The sequence below is a fragment of the Tinamus guttatus genome, unplaced genomic scaffold (assembly GCF_059628265.1).
Source record: "Tinamus guttatus ecotype Peru unplaced genomic scaffold, ASM5962826v1 Tinamus_guttatus_pri_ptg000198l, whole genome shotgun sequence".
In the NCBI taxonomy this organism is placed as follows: domain Eukaryota; kingdom Metazoa; phylum Chordata; class Aves; order Tinamiformes; family Tinamidae; genus Tinamus; species Tinamus guttatus.
In genome coordinates, this window is record NW_028288732.1 from 196,476 (window position 1) to 218,246 (window position 21,771).

The following is a 21,771-nucleotide window of genomic DNA, read 5'->3' on the forward strand; positions in this document are numbered from 1 at the left end:
GCTCACAGGTGTCACCGGCGCCGGGGCAGCCTGGGCTCCCCTGGGACAGACACGGGATGCCCCACGCCTGGGGGCTGCCCCTTGTCTCCAGCAGCTGCTGGCGCCGCTCCGGCCTTCCCAGTGCGTCCGGACAGTTTCCCTGCTGCCGGGCGGGGGGCTCCGCGCGGCCCCGCGTGGAGCTCGCCCTGGCCCACGTGCCACCGTTCTGCACAGGGACATCTCCGCTGTGGCGCCGGGCAGCGGGGCAGGGGCGGTTCCCACCCTGTCCCTTGTCCCCCGCAGCCCGCGGTGGCACCCAGGTGTCTCCGGGATCCAGGGGGATGCGCCGGCGCCGCGGGGCTGGTGCCGCGCGTGCCGTGGGGGTGGCAGCGGCGCGTGCCGCGTTCGGCGCCGCGGGGGCGGCCGTGGCGCCTGAGCGGGCGCGCGGCGGGGCCGGGGGCGTCGTGGCGGCTGCCTCGGCGGCTCGTCCCGGCAGCGGCGCCTGCCCCGCGTACATGTGGGGTTTGCCCCATGCGTGTGTGCGGTTCGGCCCCATGCGTGTGTGCGGTTCGGCCCCACGCGTGTGTGCGGTTCGGCCCCACACATGTGCGGTTCGGCCCACGCCGCTGCCCTCCCTCCCAGCGCTGCCGCCGTGCAAAGAGCCCGGGGGAGCTCGGGATGCCCCTCGCCCTGCTCAGCCCCGGGGGGCAGCGATGCCGGGGGGCGGCAGGGGGAAGGGACAGCTCCGCGGAGGGACGGCAGTAAAATATTTAACGGGCACGAGCTGCCGGGCTGCTATTTCTGGCGAGAGGCAAAAGTGGGTCAGCCGGGAGCTGCACCCCCCTCGCCGGGAGCCGCCGAAGGGCTCGGGGCTCCGTGTCCCCCTGGCCCGGCCACCGCTGCCCGCGTGGCCACAGCCCTGGGATCCATCCCACTGCAGCGCCCCGCTCCAATCGGGAAGGGGTCGGGGAAAGAAAGGAGCAGGCAGCTGCCGGCCTCGAGTTGGTACATGAATGTATTTTATTCATTGCGTTTTGTTCACCAGTACAGTGAAAAATGGCATTTAAATTTACAATGGATCAGTCGTAGAACATCATGACACAAGTATCTTTTTTTTTCTTCTTTTTTTTTGTTGTTTTTGTTTTTTTTTTTTTTTGCGTTGTTGTCTCCATAAATGCCACTTGTAGGTTATTGAAAAAGATGACGAGTTTCTCATGCACATCAGACTCCCCCGAGAAGCTTCTTAAAAAATAAAATTAAATTAAAGTACAAAATTAAAAACAACAACTCAGAACGGCCCTTTTACCACCCCCCTTCCCACCTCCCGCTCCCTCCCCGGACCCCCAAAACCCTGGAGAAAGAGGCAGCGGCTGCCCCGGGGGGCCGCGGCCGCCCCCCGCCGCGCTGCCGGCCCCGGCGCTGCCCGCGCCCGCGGGAGAGGAGCTGCGGAGGCTCCTGCGGATGGAGCGTGCAAAACCCTAACGACATTCACGACGTCCCGTCCGATACTGCTGCCGGCTGCGGAGGCCCCGCCGTGGATTTCGCAGGTCGCCTGGCCTCGCCGTGGGAAATCCGGGCTCGGGGCCTCCGGGGTTTGCTTCCCACGGTTTATATTTTTCTCGTGCTCCCTCTATCTCTCTCTCGCTTTTTTTTCTCTTTTTTTTTTTCTTATGGAAAAAAATATGAACCATTTTTTTTGTTTTGTTTTGTTTTGTTTCCCCCGATGCAGTATTTCGACATCCCAGCGTCAGCAGATCGTTTTTAACAAAGATTCGGATATAAAAATACAAATATGAGGAGTTTTTTTTTCTTTTTTTTTCTGTTTAAAAAGAAGCGTGCCGGAGTGGGGATGACCCACGGCACCAGGACAGGGCGCCCGGGCCACCAAGCTCATGCAAAAAACGATGGAGCAAAAAATGTCTCTGGACAGCAGCCCTCGGTGTCGGCGGGCGCCGGCCCCGCGCGCCCGGGCCCCGCTCGGCCCCGCGCGGCGCCCCCCGCGCGCCGGGACGGGGCCACGGGGATGGGGGGGGTGCGCGTGGGCCGGGGGGGGGTCTCTGCCCGGGGTAAAGTGCGTGGCGCGGGGGGGGGGGGGCCGGGGGCGGCGGGCAGAGCCCCCGGGCGGCCCGCGGGGCCGGGGGGGGCGCGGGCAGGGCCCCCCCCTGCTCGTCCTCAGTCCAGCCAACATGCACGGCCGAGGGGGCGGCGAGCGGGGCGCGGCGAGCGGGTCCTGGCGGCGGCTCCCGGCTTATACCCCCGACGGCGACTTCTCCGTCATGCCCTTGAGCACCTCGTCTATCCGGTCATCTTCGATCACCACTGCGGGGACAGGCGCGCGGGGCGGGCGTGGGCGGGGGGCCGCGGGCGCGCGGGGACGCGGGCAGGGGTGGACACGGGCACGGGCGCACATGCGTGGGGAGGGGGACGCGGACAAACATGCAGCGACACGGGACGCACGCGGGGACACACGCAGGAGTGACACACACACACACACACACGCACGGAGGCGGTCAGAGCCCAGCTGCCCTCCCCAGGCCCCCCATCCCAATCCCTGGTGTCCTGGGGGGCACCCGGCTCTTCCCGCTGCCCCGAGCCTCCCATCTCTGCCCCACTGATTGCCCCACGGACGGACGTGTCCCCGCGCTGGAGGACGGGTTTCGGGGAGCAAGGGGAGCAGGGCAAATGGGGCGATCGAGGGGCAGAAGAGGGGCCACCCCATCCCCGGCTTGGGTAGAGGCAGCCCCCGTGATGCAGCAAGGCAGCCGCCTTCAGAGCGGGATGATTCGGGAAAAAGGGGGGTAGGAAAGACCAGGAAGGACCCCCCCCCCTCCTCTCTGCGGCAGGAGCTGATGAGAGCAACAGGACTGGAATGGGTAATGACCCAGCCGGGGAGGGGGGGCCGCCGCCGCGGGGGTGGCAGCCGGGCCCCCGTCAGCAGCAGCGCCTGGGCACCGCGGGCGGCATCGCCGTGGGGGGCTCCATGGACCCACGGGGGGCCTCGGCAGACCCCCATGAGCTGTGCCCTGGGGGGAGCTGCACGCGTCTCGTTAGCATTGCCTAGGGGGGCTGGAGAGACCCCCAGCAGCATCGCCATGCGGGGGCTGCACAGACCCCATTAGCGTCGCCTTGGGGGGCAGGATAGACCCTCACCATCATCGCCATGAGGGGCTGGGAAGACCCCTGCCAGCATCACCCACGGGAGAGATGCCCCCATGGGCACCACTCCGGGGGGAACAGCAGGGTCAGGGAGACCCCCCCTCCACCATCCTCACACTGGGGGCAGATCAGCAGCCCCCAACCCCTGCCGAGGGGGTCTGCTGGACCCATCACCCTGCGGGGGGGTGGGCTGGAGCAGGCGGCGGCTGCTCCCTGGGGCTGGGGTGCGTTTGTGCACCCCGAGGTGCAAAAACAATAACAAATAATAAGGTCTCTGTCTCCCTTGCTCCTTTTCCCACTGCAGCTCACGGGAGGGGACTGGAGGGGGGGGGGTTGTTTTGGGATGGGGGGTTAAATTGTCCTTGGGGGGGCTCAGGCATCGGAGGGGATTGACTGGGAGCCATCGGGGCGCGGGGGGTGGTGTTTATTTGGGTGCTGAGTGAAGCGGGGGAGTTGCTGGCGGGGGTCGCTGCGGCAGGCGGGGAGGGAGGGAAGGAACGGGGGGTTGATCAGCATCCCTGGGGGTGCTGCTGGGGGCTCTGCGGCAGGCAGAGATGTGGAGGGGCAGAGCTCTGGGGGTTGTTTATGGAGAAGAGGGGCAGTGCCAGGGGCTCGGGGGGCTGTCGGGGATGCTGTCCCTGCAGTGGGGGCTGTCGATGGGCAGCCGGGTGCTGGGGGGCAGTCCTAGGGGCGCAGCGGGATGGAGAGGGGGATGTTTAGAGGGGATGTGGGGCAGTCCCGGGGATGCCGCCGTCCCGGGGGTGATGCCGCTGCGGTTGGGGGGCAGCCCCGGGCTGCAGGCAGCGCTGCGCTTGGCGGGCAGCACTGGAGATGGAGGGCAGCCCCACGGGGGGCGTCGCGGGGGCTATGTCGGGAATCCCGCAGTGTCGGGGGCAGCACGGGGGTCCCCGGGGGCCGTGCCGGAGCTACCGGGGGTTCCCGGGGGGGGTGCCGGGGGCAGCGGCGGCGAGGCAGGGGGATGCCGGGGGTCCCGAGGAGATGCCGAGAGGAATAGGGGGAAAGGCGGGGGGGGATGCCGGGGGTCCCGAGGGGATGCCAGAGAGATGCCGAGGGGATGCCGGGGGTCCCCAGGGGATGCCGCGAAGATGCCGGAGGGATGCCGGGGGTCCCCAGGGGATGCCGAGGGGATGCCGGGCGTCCCCAGGGATGCGGGGGGCTGCCGGGGGGCAGCGCCGGGGGTCGGGCGCGGGCGGTGCGGGTACCTCTCTTGGCTCGGCCGATCTGGCCCAGCTTGGGGGGCCGCTTGCCCTGGTTGCCCCCGAAGAAGGCGTTGGTGTCCTGCAGGCGGCAGCTGAAGGGCAGCTCCCCCGCCTCGGGCTCGGCGCCGTAGCGGCCCACCTTGTCCTCGCCGTAGGGCAGCACCTGCGACATGGCGGGGCCGAGCGGGCCGAGCCGCGCCGCGCCGAGCCGGGAGCCAGTCTGCGGCGGCGGCGACGGCGGCGGGGAGGAAACCCGGGCGGAAGGATGAAGTCATGCATCCGGGGGGAGCGGGGACCCCCCCGGCTCGGCGCGGCTCGGCGCGGCTCGGCGCGGCGCGGGGGGGTCGCTGCGCCGCCCGCGCCGCCGCTACCGGGACGGGACGGGTCGGGTCCCCCCCCCGCGTAGGCGGGACGGGCCCCTCTGCCCCGTATCCCGCTCCCGGCGCCGCCGGGGCTGGCAGCGCCGCGCGGCCCGTGCCCCGGCTCTTACATAACCGCAGCGGGAGCCCTGGGCACTGGGACAGGTTCCCTGCCCGATGTCCCTGCACAGCTGGTGCCCTGGCCCTAAAGTGTCCGGGACAGCTCCCCGACATGGCCGGTATCCCATCCAGGACTGGTAGCCCATCCCTGACACGGGTGGGACCCCAGTGCAGCCGGTACCCCCAAACAGCACGGTTGTGTATCCCTAGCCATAGCACAATGGGGTTCCCCAGAGCCAGGTAGCTCCTGGCCTGGTCCCCCCCAGCCTCCCAAGGGGAAGACCAGCAGTGCCCCACAACGGCTGGCTCTACTCCCCTCCGCACCCCCGGGTTATGTCCCAGCCCTGTCCCCCAGCCAGGCTACCCCAGCCCCCAGGGCTCTGCACCCCCCCAATCCTGCCCTGCTCCCAGGGCCAGTCCCCGCTGTGAGCCCCCACCAGCACCTCTTGCCCTGGTACCATCCATCCAGCCCCTGAGGTCCCGGTGCTGAGGGGGACAGCAGTCCTGCCCCGCTGTGCAGGACTGTGCAGGCTGTGCTCCCCGCCAGCCTCCTGTGTGGGTCTGTGCACGCGTGTGTTGGTGCATGCATGTGCACAGGCACATACACACGTTTATGCACATATGGCTGTGTGTGTACACGTGTTTGTGGGACTGCGGCACAGGTGCAAGTGCCTGGGCAGGTGGATAGGGGCCCACATACCCAGCCCACACGGAAGGGGGAATCCTGGCAGGCTACTTGCCCCACGGTTTGGCGTTTCCCCAGGAGGTGGTGAGGGTTGAACACGCTCCCAGGGGGGCTCTGCTGATAAGGGAAGCCAGGGGTGTCCATCTTCTGTGGGGACTTGAAACTGGTCACCAAAGGGACACTTAAAACTCACCACAGGGGGCTGAGCAGCCCTGCTAGAGCCCTGGTTGTTTCTCCTCCTCCCTGCACACCCCACCCAGCTCCCTTCTCCTGTATATTCCATGCTTAGGGACCTGTTAAATGGCCTCAATGGCCCTAACCAGTCTCACCTGGGACCCCCATCACCTGTGGGCCAGGGGCTCCATTTAAACTCCAGTCTCTCCAGCCCACTTTTATTCTCTCTCTCTCTCTATATGAGGGCTGTAAAGGTCCCCTGGCTCTGGTGTTCCTTTTAGTCCCTGCCTAATCCTACTTCATGGGGCACCCTACTGCTGCCCTCCCCCCCTGCCCTAGATCTCTCTGTTAGGATGAGGGGTGCTGGGTTCTCTGCAAAGCCAGAGGCCTCTGCAGAAGCAGCATTTCCAGCCTCTCCTCTCAGTGCTGGCCTGTGAGTGCTGCTTTCTGGGTTTCTCAGATGGGTACGAGTTGGGATTATATAGAGGGCCCTGGGGTCTGCCTCTGCTTGCTGTTGTTGCTGCTGGCTCTGCATCCTGTGCTTTGAGATCCCAGATGAAAGGTGATGGAGAAGAACATTCTCTGGGTAGGTCCATGCACAGGGAGCGGGTATTTCTATTTTGGGCGGGCTTGGACATGCTTTTCCTTTGTGTTCATCTCTGCAGCGAGCTGGTCCCTGCTGTCCCCTCTGAGATCAGAGGTGGGGAGGGATGGAGGTAGAAATGTGCCCTCTCTGCTGGCAAGGCAGCAGCTTTATCCCTGCCTTTGCTTGGGCTCAAACTTTTCATGTGACAGCTCCTGCTCCTGCGAAAAGCGCCCGGGAAAATAGGCGAGAGGCCCACGCTGAGATGTGGCCTGCTTTCCCCGTCGCCGGGCCCACGTGGCGCTGCCCGTGGGCAGGGACAGGCCGCGGCGCGCCGGCCGGGGGGCGGCGAGAGGAGCAGATGGGCGCGTGGGAGGCGCGGGGAGCAGCGGGGCCGGGGGCGCTCCGGGAGCTGCTCCTGTGGCACCCTGCGCGCGCGGTGGGTTGCTCGGCCATGGGGCTGTGACCAGAGGGTACTTGGGGCGCCCGAGGGGCACATCCAGGCTGCCGGGATGGGGCTGGAGCAGAGCAGGGCTGTGCTGCCCGGCACGTCCTCGGGACAGCTCCAGGGCCGGCTCCCTGAGCGCGGGGTGACAAGGCCTTTTGTCACCAGGGGGAGAGGGAAGGAGGCACCTTGGGCACGAAGATGCTGGTGGGATGGGGATGCAGGAGGGATCCAGTCTGTTATCCCTGGTGCTGGGGGTGACGTTCCCCCTTGCCATGACCGTGCACCCCCCCCTTTTCCCGGCTCTCATCACACATTCACTATCCGCCTCTTAGCATCCACGTAATCTCTTTTCTCGCTTCCTTTGCAGCCTTTTGTCCAATGCAAAGTGGGAAGAAGGGATGTGGGAGTGGGGGAGGCAGCAGCTTCTCCCTGCCTGGGCTCATCAGACCTGGGCTCCAGCCTCCGGGCTGAGACAGGGCACGTCTCTGTAGCCACTTCACAGGCGATGCTGGGGCTGGTGGCTGGTCACAGCCGCTGGTTAGCGGAGGGGACATGGAGTTGGCGATGGAGGTCATCCTACTTATGTGGCTTGCTTTGCTCCTGTGGTCTTGGGCGATGCTCAAGGAGCCTGGTGGCTCTGGCTGTGACCTCAAGTTGAACGCTACCCCTTGAGGTCCTGCATCCTCGCACGTGCATTGGGGTGGTGGCTCTGGAGGCCTTGACACGGGTGATGGGCTTTAGCCCAAGGTCACTGACGCTTCAAGTGGTTTCACAGGTGAAAACACCCGTGAAGCTGGTGGTGGGGCATGTCCAGCCTGGGCTATGTGGGGACACCCGGGAGCACCTGAAGATCCCCAAGACCTGCCAAGGATGAGATGGGGTCTGAGGCTTTGCCAATCTGTCAGGCAGCAGCTGGGTAAAAGCAGGCTCAGAGGAGGAGGCAGGCAGCCCTGGGCCTGCTGCTGGGCCTTATGGTGAGCTCTCCTACACAGATGACTCTGGAGATCACAGTTTTCTTCTACCCTGGCCCAAGCAGAAGCTGCTGCTTCAGCCCCATCTGGTTCCCCTGGCCTTGGAGGCAGCTGTAATGAGACTCCAAACCTGTCCTGGGTTCCTCTTGCCACCTAGCACAAAGTTTCCAGGTATCTTAGGGGAGGCCACATCAGGTGCATCCCTCCTGCCTCGTCCCAGTCATCCCCAGCATGTTGTGTAACCGGCCTGACCGGATCTCCCTCTCGAGCGGTGCCCTCGGGGCTGCTGCTGGGAGAGCAGGGCCAGGTGCCCTTGGGCTGGCCGGGCTGGGTGCGCGGCGGGAGGGTGTTTGGGGGCTGCAGAGGCGCGTTTGGAGGCTGCTCTCGGTGTCTCCAGCTCTTCCATCTGTTTTGCTCCCGGCTCTGCCAAGAAACGTGAAATGGCACTTCTGCTCCGTGCCGGTGGTGGCCGTGGCCTGGGGCTCCTCGCTGGCACCGTGTCCCTGCTGTCTGCCTGTCCCAGGGCTCCTCTCCAGCCAGGTGTGCGGCGCGGGCGAAGGGCGTCCCCAAGGTCGGGGCCCTCCGAGCAGGGTGTTTCCCTCCCTTGCTGTTCCCAGGTGGCTCCCTGCAGCCAAATGGCTCCTGGGACACCAGCAGGGACATGAGCCCAGTGTCCCTGGGGCCGTGCTGCCAGCACGGGTGGTGGTGCTGGCTCTCATGGCCCTTACTGCTGGGGGTTAGTGGTGAGGGTTGGGGGAGGCAGTGATGGGTGAAGATGGGAGGGCCGGGGCAGTGTCATTGGTGAAATGAGTTTGTCTGCCTCAGCACGCTCCAGTCTGGGGGACGCAGCTCTGCTGGGAGCTCCCCCATGGTCTCCTCCAGGGCAGCTGATGGGTGATGGCACCGTCCCCATCCCTTGAAGTGGCCCCGGGCAGAGCTGCAGTCTCGGCTGTGGGGGGCCGCGGAGGGGACCCGAATGGAGGCCGCTGGCGCGGTGGATGGACGGGCCTCGCTGCCGGGCGCGGAGCTCCGGGCTCGTCTGCCACCACGTCACCATGGCAACAGACGGGGACGAGCGGAGCCGGGCGCTGCCACGCGGGGCCCCGCGGATGGGGACCCGCCACCCCTGCCGCGACGGGCACAGCCCCGGGCCGGCCCGTGCGCTGGGTCCGGCACTGCCTGCTCCGGCCGCTCCTGCTGTGGGGACAGCGGCTCTGCCTGGGGACGCTGGTGCCGCCACAGGGCCCCTGTGCCAGGCACTTTGGCACCGTGTGGCCCTGGCTAGGGCCGTGCCGAGCAGTTGAGTCATGCTGGAGGCCGGAGCGGTGCCAGGCAGTGCCGTGTCCCTGCAGGGGCTGGGCCGGGGCCGCCTCGGGTGACGGTGGCTCCCTGCAGGCCCCAGCACGGGGCTGTCTGAGGGGAGCTGTGTCCTGGCACCAGGTGGCAGGAGGGCTGTGGGGGTGTCCCCAGGCACAGGGCGACTCCGGGACACGCCAGGATGTGTTTCCCGGTGCCCTCAGCACCCATGGGCAGAGATGGGCCTTGGCCACAAGCCACCCACAAGGGAACGAGCAGAGCAGTCTCCGGGAGCGCGGGTGCCTCCTGCCCTCGCCGGCCCACGCGCCCACTCGCGCCAACTGCTCTTGGCACGCGGGGAATGTGTTCCCGGCAGCCCGGCCCTCTCCCATCTGGTATTTATCTCCTTCCCGAAATTCCTCCCTCTGTGGGGGGGACGCCGGGGCTCCGGAGGGGAGCGCATCCCGCTGCTCGCTCCCAGCCTGCTGCCGTGGGGGGGGGTCCTGCGCAGGGTCGGGCTCGCATGGCCACCCAGCGCTGCCCCCATCCCGACTCCGGGTGCCCTGGAGCCGGAGCGTTGCCCAGGCAACCGCAGGCAGGCGGTGAAGGGGAGTGGTCCAGGGGAGCCGTCACCATGGAGACGGGGAGAGCACGGTTGCTGTGGTAACGGGCCCCCTCCTCGCACCCGCCACACCCTGCGCACGGTGACACCCTGGGTGGCCGGGGAAGGGCCCCTGTCAGCCCCGGTGCCGTCACCCCCCGCTCATCCCTTGTGCCCCCGGGTTCCGCAGGGCGCTGGTAGCCCCGGCACGGCTGCCCCTTTGGAGCCCTCCAGCTGCCGCCTCCTCCCTGCGCTGTGCGTTAGTGTGACGGGGTGGGGACACCCGCCAGCCCTCCCTCCCTTCCCGGGAAGGCTTCTCTGCTCCCAGGGCGTCAATGGGACCCCAGTCCCCCCTTTTCAGCGACCCACAGAAAGGCACGAGGCTCCGCTCCATTCGTTGACTTTATCAATCCACAAGCAGCAGCAAGTGCCCCCGGGATGGGGACAGGAAAGCTGAGCTCCGGGGCTGGCACGCATGGGCCTCGCTGAGGGCTGCGGGTGCCTGCACTGCCCGGTGTCTGTCCTCTGCCTCACACACAGATGGGGGCTCCAGGCTGCGGGACGGCGCCACCGCAGCGTCACATCCTGCTTGCGGGACGGAGCAGCGGGGGACAACGGCCCAATCCGGCTCTTCCCTGAAACGGGGACTCTGTCCCCCAAACGCCCCCGCGCAGTTTGTGTAGTGGCCGTGGCCACAGCAGTTAAGGGTAGAAGAACGGTGGAGCTGCAGCCAGGTGCGTGTCCTCCCACCTTCCCCAGATGTGTCTGCCCTGTCCTGGTACCTCCCCCCTGTCACTCGTTCTGGGCACAAAGCCACGTGCTACAAAAGCAAAACAAGGAAAAAAACCCACACAGCTCCCGGGAGGAGGGGTCCCTGCCTCGAGTCAGAGCTGCAAAAACGGTTCAAACAGCCCCTGGCAAAGCAGCTGTCCTGGGTGCTGCAGGGAGCTTCTCCCCAGGGCCGGCACCAGGGAACGGAGCGCGTTTCCTCCCAAGCAGTGACGTTCAGGGGGCTCCCTCCAGCAGGCAGAATTCCAAGAGGAGAGTGGGGGTATAAACCTGCCCTGGCTTTGTAGGGAATGCCCCTGACCGCTGAAAAACACGAGAGAGGCAAACCAGGAGCCCTGCCTCCCCAAGAGGAACCACACACCTGCATGCGAGCGGGCAGCAGATGTTACGTTCGTGCAGGCCCGAGGCTCGGCGTGGCGCCGCCCCTGCCCCCGGGCGCTCACGCTTGGTACAGGGGCACCACGCGCTCGATGGGCCCCCGGCAGATGGGGCAGAGGCGGGCGGGCAAGGCCTGGAAGCAGCGGAAGCAGCAGCAGATGTGGCCGCAGCCCAGCAGGACGCACTCGCGGGGCCGCGCCAGGCAGATCACGCACGAGTCCTCGAGCACGCCGTCGCCGAGCTCCTCGCCGTCGGGCTCCTTGTCCTCCTCGGGCTCGTGCCGGAGGCGCGCGTGCCGGTAGGCCCGGCAGAGCGCGTGCAGGAGGACGGCGACGCCGGCCAGGGCGCAGAGCGCCGCCGCCGCCTTCCAGAGCCTGCGGCTCGACTCCAGCTCCGCCAGCACCGTCTGCCAGTCCCCCAGGCACAAGAAGTACTCGGCACCGCGGCCCGGCGGCTGCAGGTGCAGGGAGCCGTCGGGGTGCAGCGCCAGCTCCCCGATGCCCGTCAGCCCGGCCCCCACTCGCAGCATCTCCTCTGTCTCCAGGATGCCCTTGGGCTTCTCCCCGCTCAGGTAGTGGCCCAGCAGGTCGCGGAAGCCGTGCGCCGGCTGCTGGAAGCGCTCGTACACCGTCTCCAGGGGCAGCTGCGCGGCTCGCAGCGGGCTCTCCACGCTCACCCGCGTCGCCGCCGCGGCGTCCGCCGAGGCCAGCAGGAAGGGGACGGTGTAGACCTGCTCCGAGAGCACCCGCTCGCTGTCGCTCCTGCAAGCAGCCAAGGGCACAGCGCTGAGAACGCTGGCAGCCTGGAACAGCCCCGAGCTGCCTCCTGCCTCCCAAAGAGCCCTGGGGAAGGCAGCTGGAGCCCCAGTGCAAGCCCAGCCCTGCTGTGACACCGCGTCGCTCACCAGCTCCAGGCCAGGCTGTTCCAGACCAGCCGATGTTCCTTGAGGAGCAGTTTCTGGATGACACCCTGCATCTCCTCGTGGTAATGGCTGGACAGCGCGGCCTTGGCTGGCAGCACTATGCCTGAGGGCGAGGGGAGGCATCAGGGCCGAGCGAGGAGGGCCCTGGTCCCCGTGCGGGGGCCACGGGGAGCCTGTAGGCGCCCTTACCTTCCAGGGCGACGTACGACAGGCACCTCCCCTCGGCCGCGGACACCAGCGCGGGCAAATCGTCATCTACCCGGAGCTTGGGGGCCTCCTGGAAGAGCAGGGGCCGCGTGTGAGGAGGGCAGGGGACACGGGGGGCTCAGGACGCGGCTGGAGGATGCAGCCGCGGGCCCGGGTCAGCCGGGCCGCGGGGCAGGGGGCGGGAGGGCCGGGAGCCGCTACCTGGATGCGCGCCGCCACCCTGGCCTTCCTGCGGTACAGGTAGTAGCAGAGGCCCGAGAGGGCGACACTGGAGCCCAGGCAGAGCAGCTCCCCGGCCGTGATGGGCGCCGTGTCCATGGCGGCGGGGACGGTTCGCGCGGGGCCCCGCGCGCCGCCGGCTGCGCTCAGGCCACGCCGGGGCCGCTCGGCCCGGACCCGGGCTCGGCTCCCGCAGCCAGGCCCGGCCCGGACCCGCCGCCGCGGCGCCCCACACCGCCGGAGGCGCCCGGGCCGCGCCGCGCTGCCTGCTGGGAAATGGAGTGTGCCCCTCCTCGTGGCAGCGCCGGCGGCACCCGCGCTGAACTACAGCTCCCGTCGGGCCTTGCGCCGAGCACCCCTGGAGTCGCCTCCCCGGGAGACCTCAGGACTGCAACTCCCGTCGGCCTTTGCGCCGTCTCGCCCCCCCCCCCCATGGCTGCCCGCGCCTGCGCGCTGGGCGCGGTGAGGGCGGTGAGGGCAGCATGGCGGCCGGGGCCCCGTGCAGCCCGGGCGGGCGCGGGGCCGCCGTGGGAGCGGGAGGGCGCCGGGCCGGCCCCACCGCATCCGCAGCACAACCGGCCCCGCGCCGTGCCGGTGTCTAGGGGGCGGCAGGGCTCCCCGTTGTCCCCACGCTGCCATGCCCGGAGCAGGGCACGCAGTCTCCTGCCTGGCTCTGAGGCTGCCACGTTCCCTGGAGACCATCCCTGCCTGGGAGACCTCCTGTCCCCGAGGAGGGCTGGTCTCCGGCGTGTCCCCAACCCTGTGTGTTTGTGCCACTGTCTTTGTGCCCAGTCTGGGTTCTCTTTCCATCCCAACGCTGTGAAGGACTTGGAGCCACTAGCATTAAGTGGAAACTGCTTTTAATCATTAAATAAATTCAGCAACAGCCACCCACAGCCCAAGGCACCAGTTCCCTCTGCCGCCCACTGGTCCCGGCAGACGTGGATGGGGAAGCCAAGCTGGTTCAGGAGGGGATGGAGTTAAGAGCAGGAGCCGGGCGGCTCCCAGCCTGGTCGCTCTGCCTCCCGCAGCCCGGCCTGGGGACAGGGGGACCGTGTCCCTGCGCGGGGCAGCAGGCAGGGGTGGCGGCAGCGGAGCGGGATCTGGCCCTCCCGCTGCGCGTGGGGCCCATCCGACCTGCCGGCTCTGCGGGGCCGTGATGCCGGGGGTGCCGCGTTCCCGGGGGGCCACGGCGTCGTGGGGTCGGGGCGGCGGGCGCAGCAGCTCCGCTCCGTGCCCGGCGCGGGGCCGCAGGAGCCGGGATGCGGGAGGAGCTGGGATGGAGGGGCACGGCGGCGGCGCGCGGGGGGCGCCCGGCAGGCGGCCCCGCTCCGCGCGCGAGGCTGGGGTGCGGCGGGACACGCGGCGCTCTGTCCCCGGCGCCGTCCCTACCAGACCTCACAGTGCTTGCCGGGGTTCATGGGCGAGCCCAGGGGGCAGCCGAAGTGTTCCACAAAGTCCCGGGAGTTGCTGAGGGTGCCGATGACGCGGTACTTGTCGGGGCTGTGCGGGTCGGTGACCAGCCCTTCGTGGGAGCTCTCGGGCGTCCGCACGGAGCACCACACCTGCCGGAGCGGAGCGGCCTTAGGGACGGGACGGCCCCGCTGGGAGCAGCGGGGGGCCGGGATGGGGGTTTCCCCAGGCTTCTGGAGCAGCAGGATTGCGGGATAATGGGACAGGGAGCTGCAGAGGAGCAGCTCGGAAGGGACAGGGTGGCCCTGGCGTCTCGGCGCTCCCCGTCCCGCTCGGCGGTACCTGTGCGAAGCCCACGAAGAAGAGCTGGTGGTTGGTGAGCCCCAGGGCGGGCAGGCGCTTCTCCTCGCCGTTCTTCTGCAGCCACGACTTGTAGGCCTGCGGGGGAAGCGCCGTGAGGGGCGGCGCGGGGCGCAGGACGCCGTGCCCGCCGCGCCGCGCGCGGGGCCACTCACGTTGTAGGCGGCCTTGAGCCCGCCGTTGTCGGCGATGTTCTCGCCCAGCGTCTGCCGGCCGTTCACCTTCTCGCGGTGCACGGTGTAGCGGCCGTACTGCTCCGTCATGCACTCCGTGCGGTTCTTGAAGGCCTCCAGCGAGGAGTTCTGCCACCAGGGCCGCAGGTTGCCCTCCTTGTCGTACTCGCGCCCTGCGGGAGGGGGCCGTGGGGCAGCGGGACGGGGGGCAGCAGCCCCGCGCCCCAGCCAGCCCCCCATGGAGGAGATCCCCAGAGAGATGCCCCGGTGTGAGCGTTAGGGCTTCGGGGATGCGCTGGGGGACGTCGAGGGCACTGGAGCCTTCATGTTCATGCCAGCCCCTGCTCCAAGCTGTCTCTGGCCTCAGCTACATGCTTGGGCCCCAAACACCCCTGCTGCTCCAAACCCCCTGACTTGTGTCACCCCTGGTTCTCCCATCGCCCCCAGCTCGTCCCTGCTGGCCCCAGGGCTATGGTGAAGGTGCAAAGCAGAGCAGATGCGCGAGAGCCCTGTGCCGTGCCCCGAGGGGAGGATGAGGATGAGGATGCGGATGCGGATGAGGCGGTGGGGAGCCCGAGCTGCAGACACTGTGTCCTCACCAAGCAGATGGAGCGAAAGCTGCACAGAGAAGCCAGGGGGAGGTATCGGCGGGTGCCACCTGGGGAGACAGGACGATAGAAGGGGAAACCTGCGAGCTGGGGGGTGCAGCGCGGCCGGGGCACGGACACACAGGATGCGATGGATGGCGAAGCGGTCTCCCCGCGTGCCCCTCTTCCCACACCGAGGGCCCAGGGGCGGGCAGAGGGGTCGGGGGCAGGAGGTGCCACGGGCGGCAGTCTCACCTTGGTCATCAAACGCGTGCGTCAGCTCGTGCCCCATCACCACGCCGATGCCGCCGAAGTTGAGGGCTCTGTGAGGCAGCGGGGGAGCCGGGTGAGTGTCCCCGCGCCCGCTCAGCCTCTCGGCTGGCTGCCCATGTGTGCCAGGAGCTGCCACCACATCCTGAGCTCCCGCTGCGCATCCCGGGCACCGCACCACATCCCCAGCCCCGCTGCCCACTTGGCAGCTTGGGGACACCGGTGGCCTCATGGGGACTTTGCAGGGCATTATAGACGCCAGACGCAAGGCCTGGATGGAGCTTTGCCCCCCCGGGTTTTCCTTCCACAGCGGCTCTTCCCCGCCAGAGAGGGGGCCGTGGGCTCCGGCCCTAAGGGCTGCATCCTGCCATCGCCCCCCATGCCCCCGCTCTTTGGAGGTGTCCCCGGCTGTGCTCACTTGGGGTGGTTGCGGGCGTAGAAGGGGGCCTGCAGGATGCCGGCGGGGAAGACGATGCCGTTCTTGGTGGGCAGGTAGTAGGCGTTGACGGTCTGCGGGGTCATGCTCCACCTGGGGCAGGGACCGGGCACTGGGGACGCAGCACGGGCTGGGCAGGGACGTGTCCCCGCCTGCTGTGTCCCCCAGCATCGTCCCGTGGGACGTGCAGCGTGGTGCTGGGGCTGGCGCGCTCCCGCGTTCCCCCCAGGCCGCGTCCCACAGCTCCTTACTGGTCCCGGTTGGGGGGTTTCCGGAGCTGGTCGGCCATGACTTTGGCAGAGAAGTTGTAGAAGTTGAGCATGTTCTGAAAGAAGGAGTCCTCGGAGACCTCGTACTGGACGAGGAAGAGGACGGGATGAGGATGGAGCCCAGCCCGGGGCTCTTCTCCGCCACCAGCGATGGCTACTGAGATGTCTGGTAATGTCCTCCCCTATCGTGCTGGCCTCCCACCCAGCTCTGCCGCCCACAGGACTGCCCAAAGGGTCCCAAACTCCCTCCTTGGGGGTCTGCAGGGCTTGGCGGGAGCTGGGTGCTCTCCTACCCCGTCATAGACGTCGTCCAGCTCCTTGTTGTCCAGGATGAAGTCTGGGAAGCCGATCATGTCATAGATGGCATCTGCCTGAATGGAGAGAGGCCCCAGGCAGTGCCTGGTGGTGAGATGGGACCAGGGCATTTGCCGGGGGTCTCCCACCCACTGGCCTCCCCGAGCCCAGGGACAAGCCTGTCCTTCTGGATTACCTTCTCCTTCGCAGCCTCTCTGGTCTTCTCATCCATCCAGTCGAGCTGGTCCAGGGACACCTCGAAAGCCGTCCGGATCTCGCTGATCATCTCCTCAGCCTGGGGAAAGAAGGGAACAAACCTCTACCCACAGCACCAGCTGTGCCCATGCCACCCCAGACACCCCTCACGCAGGGACAGGGTGGTCAGGGGGCGGCTATGGGGAATCCCCCAGGGGAAGCGGTGGGGAATGAAGGGGGCACAAGTGTCCTCACGATGGCCTTGCTGTCACGGTCGAAGGTGGCTTTGACGAAGAGGGAGCCCAAGGCAAAGCCCAGCGTGTCATCCGTGTTGGAGATGCAGGTTTGCCAGCGGGGTGTGCAGGACTGTGGGGGGTGAGACGGAGTCGTGAGACCCTCAGGACACCCCAGCAGCCCCAGTCTCCCCTGCTCCCCTCCCCGCGCCCGTCAGCAGCTTAAACCCCTGCACCCCAGGAGACGGTCTGTGGTCTGCAGCATCCTGTGTCGCTGCTTCCCAAGGGCATCCCAAGGTCAGGGGTGGTCCCGACTGCCCCTGTGTTGGTGTTGGTCCAGGCTGTGGGTGGAGGGGGCTCATCCTGTGCCCCACTGTTACCTTCCTGGTGCCATAGAGCGTCTCCAGCAGCCTCTCCTGGGCCGTCTCGAAGCGCTGGTCCAGGCTGGAGGCAGTTTTCTGCACCAGGTTCCAGATCAGGTAGTTGTTCAGGACACTGCGAGGGGCACAGAGATGCCACAGCTCACCGTGGCCTCAGTCCACACGGGATCCCCCATCCTCCAGCCAGTGGCCTGTCCCAGACGTGTCCCTGCCACCCCTGCGGGCTCCTCACCTGCGCTCGGTGCTGTTGATGAGCTCAGAGAGCTGCTGCAGGTAGGCGTCCCCGTACACCACCACGGGCTCCGTGTCGGCCAGCTCCAGCGGGGCCAGGGCATAGGCCAGGTAATCCAGCCAGTCGATGGCCGGGGCCAGGGCCTGCGGGGACACGGGGCGCTCAGCATGGCTCTGCTGCGCACAGGGAGCAGGGACCGCCAGAGAAGGGCCTCGAATCCCTCCGCACCCTGCAGCTCTCCGTGCTCCAGGCTGAGGAGAGGATCCCCCCGCCGTGCCCAGTGGGAGACGGGGACCCCTCCGGTGAGGAGCGGCAGCTCCTGCCAAATCCTAATGACAAAGTGAAGGGCACCTCGCTGCCAGCACCTGCCCTGGCACCTGCAGGAGGGTCAGAGCTGCCCGAGGTGGGGGTTTCTGTCCCTGTGTGTCCTTGGGGAGCAATGCTGATGGACAACCTCTCCAGGTATCCAGGGTTTTCCCAAGCTCTTCCCTGCTGATGGGACCCTAGGCTGTGTCAGGCTACCTGCAGCTCGGCGATGCTCATTTTGTGGTAGATCTTCTCGTCGTCCCGCCGCTCGGCCTGGGGCACGGTGATGTTGGCCAGCTGTGTTTCGAAGTCCAGGACCTGCTGCATCTGGAGCTGGGTGGGCTCCTTGGCACCTCCCAGCAGCATGCCCAGCTCCACCATGTAGTCCAGGTACGCCGCCAGCACCTGGTAGGACCGCGCACCCGGCCTCAGCAATGTCCCCAGGTCATCTGCTCAGGGGCTCAGACCCACTGCCCGCGTGGGCAGCGTGCCCGTTGCAGCCTGATGCGGTGCTGGACATGCGCTGGCCCCGTTTCCCCACAACACCATGGGTTTCCCCCAGCCTCACCTTCTCATTGGCAGTCTTGTTCAGGTAGTAATCCCGGGATGGCAGGAAAAGCCCCGACTGGTCCACCTGGGGGAGGAGAGAGGCAGCGTGAACAACCGGTGCCACCGGTGCCTGCGGCCCCCGGTGCCTTGGAGCTGACCTGGATGATGTTGCTGTTGGAGCTCTTGGAGTCTGCACCCACATACACCGTGAAGAAGGGGGTCGCCCGGTATGTGCCAGACACCATCTTGAGGACCTCCATGAAGTTGCTCTGGTTCCAGGGCCCCGTGATGTTCCAGCCACCGATCTGCTGGCAAACAGACCCGGTGCCTCAGGGGCTGTCCCGCGTTTCCAGGGGACGTTTCCATCTCCAGTCACCCAATGTAACTGTGCCCAGGCCTGGTGGGGCTGAGACCTGACACGCGTGAGCCCTCTGCGCCCACCTTGTCGATGAGCTCCATGAGCGGCTGGGAGCCCAGCTCTTCTATCCGCTGCTCCTTGAGGCAGGACAGGTAGTAGCGCTGCGTCTTCCTCTCCGCCTCGCTGCTGGAGTTGAAGGTGGCATTCTCTGCAGGAGAGCCAGCCCGCAGGTGCCACCATGCGTGGGGAGCACGGAGGCGCCCCGAGAGCAGGTGACTGCTGCCGGACCCTCGCGCCCACCTAGGAGGTGCTTCATGATGGCCTGGTTCTGGTCCCAGATGCTGTTGAAGGTGCTCCACTTGGAGCGGCCGTTGGGCAGCGGGTTCCTCTTGATCCAGCCGCCGCAGGAGTACTGGTAGAAGTCCTGGCATGGGTCCATCTCCGAATCCAGCGCCTCCAGGATCTTGCTGGCCACGCGCACGCAGGCGTCCGTCAGGCACGTGCTGTGAGAGGGATCTGGCAGGGAGGGCATGCCCGGCGGTGGGCACGTGTGCGGGGGGACGCCGAGGCACGGAGTGGGGCAGAGCTGGGGCAACCCCCCCGGCCTCCAGCCTCCCCTCTGCACCATGAAGGAGGCACTGATGGCTGGGGGGCATCAGGGGGCTGTTGGGAGGTCTCTCTGGCGTTGTATCCCAGTGTGGATTGCCCCAGAGGAAGGTCCCTGGGATATGTTGAAGCCAGAGGCCCCATCCCTTCCCGTCCTGCCACCCCCGTGGCTGGGGGCCACCACCCGGGGTCTCTCCCTACCTCTGCGGTACTGCATGGCCAGAGCGACGACGGCGATGCCGAGCAGCAGGGCCAGGGAGACGGCGACGGCGCAGAGCACCAGCTCCAGCTGCGTGCGGGCGGCCAGGCGGCTCAGCAGCGGCGCCGTCCCCTTCCGAAAGCCCACCTAGCAAGGGCATAGCGTGGGTCACGGCACACGGACGCCCGTGGACCCCCGCCTCCGTGCGTCTCGGCAGCGCATGAGGATGGGAAGACGCATGGGAACACGGAGGGGAGCAGCCAAGCACTGCCGGGAAGTGGCCTCCAAGGAGGGAGCAAGATGGGTACCCGAGCACCCCCTTGGGGCTGCCGGGATGCGGTGTCCCTGGAGGGGACACGGAGGGGGACACTCCTCCCCAGCACAAGGACAGACCCTCTGCAGCATTTTGGCTGCCTCCCAGTGCCACCCTGCAAAGGGCCAGCGTGGCCCTGGGGGCTCTGGGCCCCGCTGCGTTGCCCCTCGCACACACAGGCACTGGAGATGCTGGGGGCTCGGAGGGGACGCCCGGGGACAGAGCTCACCTCCACGCTGTCCGGAGAGGCGCCACCGTCCCCTGCCGCCTCGGGGCCCTCGTCGTCCTGCAGCGTGGCGCGCTTGTAGTCGGGCATCTGCCGGTGGAGAGAGCGGGCTCGGACAGGGCCGGGGTGCCCGGCAGCGCGGCACGGGCGCTCACAGCGCTGGGAGGCACCAGCCCGGCTCCGGCAGCGCCCCGGGCTCTCTCCCCGGTGCTTTGGCCTTCCTCGCCCTCGATGCCCCTCCTCATCATCCCGGGGGGCCCGGGGCGGGCAGCCGGAGCATCCCTCCACGTCGCCATGGCGGCAAAGGCATCCGCCAGGTGCCACATCGCCGCGGAGACGTGGTCCCCGTCGCCAGGCAACCGGCTGCACCGTTGCCTAGTGCCGCTGCCTCGCCCCTCCCCCTGCCTGGAACTTTCCATGCAGATGTGCACGGCGCTCCGAAACATCTGGAAGCACCGGCAGCCCCCGCGGGAGCCCCCGGCCCCACACGCTCACCCACGGGCAGGCACAGCCTCGCGGGGGTAGACGGGGGACAAAGAGGGATTTGGCGAACCCGGCCGGAATCCCCCCGCACACCCAGCTTTCCGGGGCAGCCCTGTGTGGGCTGTTTGTACCCAGCCAGACATGAGGGCTGCCAAGAAATCAACTAAGAAAGAAGCAGTGGAGATGAGCCAGGAACTTGGTGGGGGGGAACGAGCTGGAGGAAAAGGCTGGATGCTTCGGTAGAAGAGAATCGACAATGCTGATGTCAAATACATCCTTAGGCTTCAGAGTTAACACCCTGTTGGGTTGTGGCTCATCCTTCTTGCCCAAAGCTGCAGACTCAGGCAGATGCCGTGGGGCTGTCTGCAGGCCCGGTGTCGGGGACCGTGGAGGACCCAGGGACATGGGGGGAGGATGCCAGGAAGGGGGTGAAGGGCGGCAGGTGCCCCTGCCCAGCCAGGGTGGGGGCACCACGGGGGGCTGTCCGGGCAGGAACCCGCACGAGGTGACTGGCAGCGATAGCTGGCAGGAAACCCCTCACTGGGTGGGTTCCCTGGAGCCGCCGGCATCGGCGAGGGATGATTTGGTGTTTCCTGACACTCAGCAAGCTGGGCTCCCCCACCATGGGCCCTCCTGCCTGGGGTGGCCCTGTCCCCCCACCACCCAGCTGTACCCCCTCCCCTGCACCGGGGACACCCCCCAAGGCCAGCCTGAGGCTCCTGCTGCAACCCGCCGTGGCCTGCGGAGCCAACCCATGGCTGCCAGCAGGGCTGGCTCAGGGCCCCCACAGGCGGCCGTGCTCTGCCCTCCGGCTGGCTCCGTGCCCTCCAGAGCAGGGGCTGGGGGTGCCCACCATGCCTCCTGCAGCGACCCAGTTCCCCTGCCCTGCACAGGAATCCCTTCTCCCCTTTGGGTCCCTCCAGCAAGGGGTCTCCCTTGCCCCCAAGCCTCCCTAACCCCCAGTTTCCTGCAGCCCCCAGGCCCATCCAGCCCCCTGCATCCACTCCTCTCTCCCAGCCCTCTGAGCCCTCCCAGGGCCCGGAGGGCCCCCCCAGGCTCCTGGGGTCCCCCAAAACCCTCCCAGCTCCTGGTGCCCCCCCAGCTGCCTCCCAGCGCACGCGGGGGCTCCTCCCCGCGGCTCTCCCTACTCCCCCGGCCCCATCTCCCTTCCCGACCTTTCCTCATCCCCCCGCCCCGTCCCCTTCTCCCACCCGCTGCCCCCCTGGGCCCACCCGCGCCGCCGGCACTCACGGCGTGTCCGAGCTCCTGGAGGGCCACGTTCATCCTGGCCATCCCGGGCCCCTCCCGCCTAGCTCCGCTCCCCGCCCGGGCCGCGCCGGGCCCCCGCCGCCGCCGCCGCCGCAGCGCCGCCTGCCTCCGCCGCCGCCGCTGCCATGGCCCGCGCCGCGCCGCCCCCGGGGCACCGGCGCTGATGGGGCCGGCGGCGGCCGCCCCGCCGAGGTGGGTCGGGGCTCGCGGAGCCGCGGATGTCTGGGCACCGGCGGAGGGAAGCGGGCGCGGCCGCACCGGGGGTCGGCACCGCCTGGGGCCGGGGCCCCGGCGGCGGGAGCGGGGACAGCGGCGTGCGCAGCCCGGCCACTCCGCTCCGCTCCGGTCCCCGCCGCCAAGGTGACCGCGAGGGGCCGCGGTCGCCGTGCGCACGGGCGGGCCCGCAGCGGCACCGGCGCCCGCAGCGACACCGGCACCCGCAGTGGTACCCGCCTCTGCCCCTGCCCCGCAGCAGCGCTCGCGCCCGCACCGGCCCCGGGAGCCGCTTGGCGC

General features: G+C 68.2%; 3 protein-coding genes across 5 annotated transcripts; all 3 read right to left on the reverse strand.

Moving 5' to 3' along the window:
• Window positions 1-2,118: 2,118 nt before the first annotated feature.
• On the reverse strand, window positions 2,119-4,612 carry CAMK2N2 (calcium/calmodulin dependent protein kinase II inhibitor 2). Its single transcript, XM_088523946.1, has 2 exons — window positions 4,359-4,612; window positions 2,119-2,298 (listed from the first exon to the last, which is right to left on the reverse strand). Exons 1-2 carry the CDS (start codon window positions 4,525-4,527, stop codon window positions 2,228-2,230), a joined length of 240 nt encoding a protein of 79 aa, XP_088380072.1. The 5' UTR covers window positions 4,528-4,612; the 3' UTR covers window positions 2,119-2,227.
• Window positions 4,613-10,794: 6,182 nt separating this feature from the next.
• On the reverse strand, window positions 10,795-12,208 carry LOC148594792 (mitochondrial ubiquitin ligase activator of nfkb 1-A-like). Its single transcript, XM_088523947.1, has 4 exons — window positions 12,090-12,208; window positions 11,871-11,958; window positions 11,664-11,784; window positions 10,795-11,520 (listed from the first exon to the last, which is right to left on the reverse strand). Exons 1-4 carry the CDS (start codon window positions 12,204-12,206, stop codon window positions 10,821-10,823), a joined length of 1,026 nt encoding a protein of 341 aa, XP_088380073.1. The 5' UTR covers window positions 12,207-12,208; the 3' UTR covers window positions 10,795-10,820.
• A 1,282-nt stretch (window positions 12,209-13,490) lies between these two features.
• ECE2 (endothelin converting enzyme 2) lies at window positions 13,491-21,366 on the reverse strand. Of its 3 annotated transcripts, none has more exons than XM_088523831.1 (19): window positions 21,241-21,366; window positions 19,510-19,596; window positions 18,970-19,114; window positions 18,463-18,678; window positions 18,246-18,370; window positions 17,963-18,109; window positions 17,824-17,889; window positions 17,472-17,660; window positions 16,950-17,092; window positions 16,718-16,832; window positions 16,360-16,470; window positions 16,106-16,204; window positions 15,909-15,986; window positions 15,598-15,701; window positions 15,329-15,439; window positions 14,896-14,963; window positions 14,036-14,226; window positions 13,863-13,958; window positions 13,491-13,672 (listed from the first exon to the last, which is right to left on the reverse strand). In XM_088523831.1, the coding sequence occupies exons 1-19, from the start codon at window positions 21,280-21,282 to the stop codon at window positions 13,496-13,498; spliced, it is 2,310 nt and encodes a 769-aa protein (XP_088379957.1). In that variant the 5' UTR covers window positions 21,283-21,366; the 3' UTR covers window positions 13,491-13,495. The 3 variants fall into 3 exon arrangements, 2 of the variants coding, with proteins under 2 accessions (XP_088379957.1, XP_088379958.1); XM_088523832.1 differs by having other exon boundaries at window positions 17,963-18,112; window positions 21,241-21,297; XR_015913316.1 differs by lacking the exon at window positions 13,491-13,672 and adding an exon at window positions 14,653-14,711 and having other exon boundaries at window positions 13,884-13,958; window positions 17,963-18,112.
• Between the last annotated feature and the right edge of the window lie 405 nt (window positions 21,367-21,771).

What these genes read in the sequence shown, in the direction of transcription:
- CAMK2N2 (XM_088523946.1), bottom strand. Translation starts at nt 4,527, where the DNA reads ATGTCGCAGGTGCTGCCCTACGGCGAGGACAAGGTGGGCCGCTACGGC. An exon ending in GATCGGCCGAGCCAAGAGAG is followed by an intron (nt 2,299 to 4,358) that starts GTACCCGCACCG and finishes CTGTCCCCGCAG; the next exon opens with TGGTGATCGAAGATGACCGG.
- LOC148594792 (XM_088523947.1), bottom strand. Translation starts at nt 12,206, where the DNA reads ATGGACACGGCGCCCATCACGGCCGGGGAGCTGCTCTGCCTGGGCTCC. An exon ending in GGGTGGCGGCGCGCATCCAG is followed by an intron (nt 11,959 to 12,089) that starts GTAGCGGCTCCC and finishes CTGCTCTTCCAG; the next exon opens with GAGGCCCCCAAGCTCCGGGT. An exon ending in AACAGCCTGGCCTGGAGCTG is followed by an intron (nt 11,521 to 11,663) that starts GTGAGCGACGCG and finishes GGCTGCTTGCAG; the next exon opens with GAGCGACAGCGAGCGGGTGC.
- ECE2 (XM_088523832.1), bottom strand. Translation starts at nt 21,282, where the DNA reads ATGGCCAGGATGAACGTGGCCCTCCAGGAGCTCGGACACGCC. An exon ending in GAGAGGCTGCGAAGGAGAAG is followed by an intron (nt 15,987 to 16,105) that starts GTAATCCAGAAG and finishes CTCTCCATTCAG; the next exon opens with GCAGATGCCATCTATGACAT. An exon ending in TGGACGACGTCTATGACGGG is followed by an intron (nt 15,702 to 15,908) that starts GTAGGAGAGCAC and finishes TTCCTCGTCCAG; the next exon opens with TACGAGGTCTCCGAGGACTC.